Genomic DNA, 6,217 nt, shown 5'->3' on the forward strand with positions numbered 1-6,217 from the left:
AAAGTTTGCAGTACACACTAACAAAGATAAACCGACCGAAATATCCTTCAACAGAAACGGCCACACCCCATTTAGAAGATGTGACCTGAAGACATTCAAGCGCTGAATCAGCGACCACTACAGCAGACTGACCACAATCATCGGAGAAAATCCGAAATGCAGCAGTCAAACCCGCAACAGACTGTCTTTTTACAAACCTATTTGAACCATGCATCTGTTTGATGTATGGTTCCTGAATCAGTGCAACAACACACTCAAGCTCACCTATCGTTTGACCTAAAGCGCACGTAGAACTATACGACCTACCACAGTTTAGCTGAGCAAATATAAACATAATTAGTGTCTAGCATTCGCTCTAGCTAACATACCGGCGTAAACCGGGCAGTTTTCTGACATCATTAGATGACCTGCCGGTTTAACCTTGAAATCACAATTTCGGCAACGTAACGCATTGACACAATTGAGTGCCCTATGACCTTGCACGCCACAACGACGACACACTTCGGAAGGAAAACGACAATCAGCTACTTTATGGTCAAAACCATAAGAACGATAGCAACCCATTACTGGGTTGAACTAACGGACCCTAAAACTAAACCACTTAATGTAGCAGCGACCATTCTCTAAAAGAGAGTTCATCACTGAGCTACAGCCTTCTAACATCACATTCAAAGAACCTTCTGACTTAGCGTCCTACGGACGACTGACTAACTTCACTTTCTTAGCAAAAGCATCCTGTGATATTTTTCCCTTAAAATTCAAATCGAACAACTCCTGCATGAACTCATCATGGGAGATCTGACTATAGACACCCTGAACTACAACCTTAGACCCTAACGTTTCCCTAACTGAAACGTCTAACCCTACTTCATTTAACTTAGTGTTAGCGGCTATTTTCTTTCTTTCTGCCACCGAAGGAGTCCGAATTATGGCATCACCATTTTTCAATGGCTTAACACCAAGTATTCTGACTCCCAAGGTGAGACCTATTTCCCTAACTACCTTGTTTACTACATCTTTAGATGATGCCTTTGCATCCTTACTCCTAACAACCAACGACCACGTCTCAGTGGGCTTAATCATTTGCTTCGAATCTATTACAGGGCCTACCTTACTGCTATTTGCAGTATTACTAACAACACTACTGTAAGACTGATCTGCTCTACCTACTTTGTTGGCAACAGCATGCCCACCTGAAGAAAACCACTTTTCAAAAACGTATTTAAGCAAATGAGAATTATTAAAAATAGCACAGCAAAACACTCAATATCAAGAATGTGAGAAAATACTACAATTCCGTAAAATCACACACAATTTCAACGAGCGTGGGAAAAAACAATTTCGCAAATTCACACACAACATCAACGAGCGTGGGAAAATACAATTCTGCAATCTCGCACACAGTATCAATTACCGTGGGAAACAACAATTTTGCAATTCCCACACAAATCAAGGAATGTCGGAAAACCTACAATTTCGTAAATTCACACACAATTATATACTAGTAACGTATTTAAGCAAATGAGAATTATTAAAAATAGCACAGCAAAATTCTACAATATGAGCAAATACCATAAAATTTCTTAGAAAATAAATACTCACAGCGCAATTTGTAGTCACTATTTTTTTTTTTTTTTTTTTTTTTTTTTTTTTTTTTTTTTTTTTGCGGCAAGGAGGAGTGGAATGCCTACGCACTGAACACAATCCGTCGGCCCGGAAAGTGAGTGTCCGACTTGCACGGACTAAACCAACTCCCCCTCATTCCTAGAGACCTTGTCCTACCCCGGGACTACGTTAGTATTACTTCAAGGTAGGGTCTCTATTAGTCATCTAAGACTTCCATCGGTGTGACCTGCGTCCAGGCCCCGCATCTGCTGCAGGTGATTAACCTTATCCTTCGTCTTTGTGTGATTCATCTGGTTTACTCCAGTTGTCTTCTGTCAAGGTCTACTTTTTTCAATCTCAGGATCTTTTCAGCAAACATTTTTACGCGATCCCAGTTTGTTATGTCTTCGATCATTTTTCCCGTTACCGTCCTGGGAGTGAAGGTACCAACTTGCGTTGCAATTGCTTCTCGTTCGGGCAACCACTTATTGCACTCAAAGAACGTGTGTTCCGCGGTATCATCCTCCGCTCCGCAATATATGCAATTTGGTGACTCTACTTTGCGCATGCGATAGAGATAGCTGTTAAAGTATCCATGTCCCGACAGAAACTGAGTGAGGTAGTAGTTAACCTCGCCAAAGTCTCTTGCTAGCCAGGTTTTTAGATCTGGGATAAGCCTTGCAGTCCATCGTCCACGGCTATCTGAGTCCCAGCGTTGCTGCCATACTGCAATGGTTCTGCGTCTTACCAACTGCTTGTCGGTGTTGTTGTTTCCCATTCGTTTTGCCTGCCAACATGTTTTTCGCTCTTGAGCCTGTAGGTCAATAGGAATATTTCCAGTAATCACGAGAACCGCTGCTTCTGAAACGGTGTGATACGCTGAACATATCCTTAGAGCTGCTGTTCGCTGCACTGACGCTAACGCTCTTCTTCGGTATTCTGCTTGTAGTGCGTCTGCCCATATTTCGCTTCCGTATAGAAGAATGGAATTTACCGTAGCCATGAGGAGCTGTCTTTTACTCTGTGTGGGTCCCCTTATGTTTGCCATAAGTCTGCTCAATGCTGCTGTAGCTTTGCCCGCTTTAGATGCCGCTTCTTCAATCTGAGCCCAGAATGTTAGTCTGGAGTCCAGTCGAAGGCCTAAATATTTGACTGTTTTTTGTGACATTAAAGTTTTGTCGCATACTCGCATTTCGACTTCTAGCTGTATATGCTTTCTTGTGAGAAAGATCAACTCTGTTTTCTCCGCGGCGAGTTTGAGTCCGTGATCCTCTAACCATTCCTGTGTTCGTATCATTACCATGGTTAGCTTTCGTTGCGCTTCTTCTATATTTCTTGCCTTTATCACTGCTGCAACATCATCTGCAAATGCCACCAGATGTGTATCATCCGGCATTTCCAGCTCTAAGATACCATTGTAATTATCATTCCACAGCTCAGGTCCGAGAACTGATCCTTGTGCAGCTCCTGATGTGATTTGTTTTTCTTTTGGTCCATCGTGGGTGTCGTAGACTAGCACGCGATTTTTCAAATAACTAGCTATTATATCCATCAGGTAGCGTGGTACTCTAAACTTGTTTTCCAGTGTATTGAGAATATCAGCCCATCTTACACTATTGAACGCGTTTCGTACGTCAAGTGTTGCAAGCAAGACAATGTTCCTCGAATAGTGGTTACCAGTCTGTGCAGTCTTTACTGCCGTAACTATATCTTCTATTGCACCTAGCGTGCAGCGTCCTGTCCTGAAACCATGCTGTCTCGGTGACAAGCCACCTGCTGATTCGATTGCTGTTGTAAGTCGAGGCTTGATCAGTCTTTCAAGGAGTTTTCCAGCGGTGTCGAGCATGCAGAGTGGTCGGTATGCTTCAGCACGTTCTGGGTCGCCTTTACCCTTACTAATTAAAGTTAGTTTCTGTTTCTTCCAAATTTCCGGAAAGTTGCCTTCCATTAAACAAGCATTGTACATTTCTAGGAGTACATGTGGTCGTTCATTTGCAATCACTTTTAGTATCTCAGCCGGTATTCCATCTGGCCCCGGAGCTTTATTATTTTTTAGCGCACTAGCAGCTGCAAAAAGCTCTTGTTGAGTAAATAGTGGCGGCATTTCGCTTCCTAGTGCTGGGGTGGGTTGTCTGGCACCCAGCTTTTTAGTTACAATCTTGTATCCGGTGCCCCATGGATTGTTGTTTATACCTTCTCTTAGTTCTTCCCACTTCGCCTTTTTGCTTTGTTTTATGGCTTCTTTCAAATTTTTCTTAGCTATTTTAAACTCCACCTCCTCTATTTCAGCAGTACTTCTTCTCCGGGCTCTGGTCAGCTTTCGCCTGCACCTCAAACATATGGTCCTCATTTCCGCGATTTGCTCGGTCCACCAGTATGCGGCTTTCTTTCGGGTTGATCTTCCCACTTTTGGCATGGAAACATTACAAGCTTGTAGAATGCTATTCATGGTGTATACTGTTAGTGTGGTCGAGTTTAGTAAGGGATCTCTATCTGCAACCCTGCTGTCTATAGCAGCAAGTAGAGATGGTACATCTAAACAGTCCACCCTCCATTTCCGCGTACCGCTAGGTTGGTAATCTGTTGCAGCGCTATCCCGCAGTGTAATCTTGAATTCAATATATTGGTGATCGCTGCCGGTATAATCCTCCAGCACTTTCCAGTCTCTGAGTGCCCCTGAAAACATATCCGACACAAGTGTTATATCTGGAGTTGTGGCTTCGCATCCGGGTCTTCTGAATGTTGTAGCGAAACTTAAGTTTGCTACTGTAAGCCCCAATCTAGATACCATGTCAAGTACTCGTCGACCGCGTGAGTTTGTCGTCGTGGAACCCCATTCGATTGCTTTAGAGTTGAAGTCCCCTGCAATAATTAGGGAGCCTCCGATTTCTCTAGCCTTATCTTCTATATTATGGAGTTTGTTTTCAAATTCACCAATAGTGTCATTGGGTGTTAGATAGCAGCTTATAACAGTGTAATCATTTGTCCTCACCCATACATAACCTTCCCCGCTTCCATTATTCACAGCGTTAAGTGTTCCTTTTGATGGCGTCCAAATAGCTGCGGTTCCAGTGTGGTCCTCATACCATCCTGTGCTACTACTTTTCTTGTATTGCTCGCTTATGATGACGACGTCGATTTTTCGTTCTAGAACTAATTGAGAGAGCAGAGCGTCAGCCGTCTTGCTCCTATGCATATTTGCTTGGAGTATTCTCATATCCTTTTGCTAGTTTCACATTTATGGGAACCCGGTATGTGGTCCACCTTGATGTATCCTTTACTTGCGCAAATGCAGCATTTTGGCGGCCTTGTGCACTCTTTCAGCTTGTGTCCGCTTTCTCCGCATCGAATGCATAGGCCTTGACCTTTCCTGTCAGGTCCTTTGCAATCGTATTGAAGATGTCCTGTTTCGAAGCATCTGTAACAGCGTTTTACATCTTGTAAGAGTTTAATTCTGCATCTTACTAAGCCCACACGAATACGTTCCGTCTTTTGTAGTGTTTTAGCAGCTTGGCTTGATATGCATACATAGGCTCTCCGTTGTTCTCTGGTATTTGCACCAGAAAGTGCAATTCTTACTGCCGCTCTTACCTCATCATCTGTTGTAAGGCTATCCAAGTCGCGTTTTTCTATTTTTGCACGGGGTTTCAATTCAGTTATCTTTGCCACCTCTCCCATTGTTCCTTTTAATTCGGCATAAAAGTCGTTTTTTTACCACCTTTTCCTAGTTCTAAAAGTACAGCCCCACTCTTAGTTTTACGTATGGACCGGATGGCCACCTCTTCATCATCTGGCTTTATCTTCGTTCGGAGGTCCTTAAGAATATCCGCGTATGTGTGTCCTTCGTTTGGTTTGATGAGGACAGCTTCCGGTTTCTCACGGATCCTGGGCTTCTCTTTTCGTTTTGCCGCTTTCTTTGGAGGTGCTTCAGGCTTTTTTGACGTTTTTTGTTTTTTGCCTGTTACCTTTACCCATTTTTCTTCGTTTTTTCCTTCAGCGCCTTCTGTGGGGGCTTCAGATTCTTTCGTTTTCTGCTTTTTCTCTGGTGTTTCCGCCACTGGGCTTGTAGCTGTACGTTTTTGTCGCTGCACGGTTTGTGTGTCTACCGCATTGGTATCCCTTCGTGCCTTTTTTTTTAACTTCTGCCTTAAGCCAACGACGGTGGTAGTAAGCCATCGTATCGAACTGCGTCGCCAGTTCATGTACCCCCTCTTTAATGTCCGTCGAGACATTTCTTTGCCGATTTACGGCTTGCTTTATTTTGTTTAAGGCGACTATGCATTTTTCGAATGTCATCGCCTCTTCGCTCTTCATTCTCTGGGCAATATCATTTCCCGGTGAAATGAGTACATTTGTTTGTGGTGGCACCTTTGGCGTGCCCTCGTCCATTGCGGACTTCCTTTGGTCATCCTGCAGTGGCACTTTCGGTAACATCTGTGGTGTGTTAATATCATTTCCCACTGAAATGAGTACATTCTTTTGTGGTGGCACCTTTGGCGTGCCCTCGTCCATTGCGGACTTCCTTTGGCCATCTTGCAGTGGCACTCTCGGTAACATCTGTGGTGTGTTTTTGTTTTCTTTATTCATATCGATAGGGTCCAAACTCCTAGCC

At 43.6% G+C, this 6,217-nt stretch overlaps 1 protein-coding gene across 1 annotated transcript; it reads right to left on the minus strand.

The window, feature by feature from the left end:
* Positions 1-4,818: 4,818 nt before the first annotated feature.
* On the minus strand, positions 4,819-5,283 carry LOC119677272. Its single transcript, XM_038088545.1, has one exon. It carries the CDS (start codon positions 5,281-5,283, stop codon positions 4,819-4,821), a length of 465 nt encoding a protein of 154 aa, XP_037944473.1.
* Between the last annotated feature and the right edge of the window lie 934 nt (positions 5,284-6,217).

The sequence above is a fragment of the Teleopsis dalmanni genome, chromosome 2 (assembly GCF_002237135.1).
Source record: "Teleopsis dalmanni isolate 2A chromosome 2, ASM223713v2, whole genome shotgun sequence".
Lineage (NCBI taxonomy): Eukaryota > Metazoa > Arthropoda > Insecta > Diptera > Diopsidae > Teleopsis > Teleopsis dalmanni.

Coding starts and splice junctions, on each gene's coding strand:
- LOC119677272 (XM_038088545.1), bottom strand. CDS start 5,283: ATGGGAGAGGTGGCAAAGATAACTGAATTGAAACCCCGTGCAAAAATA.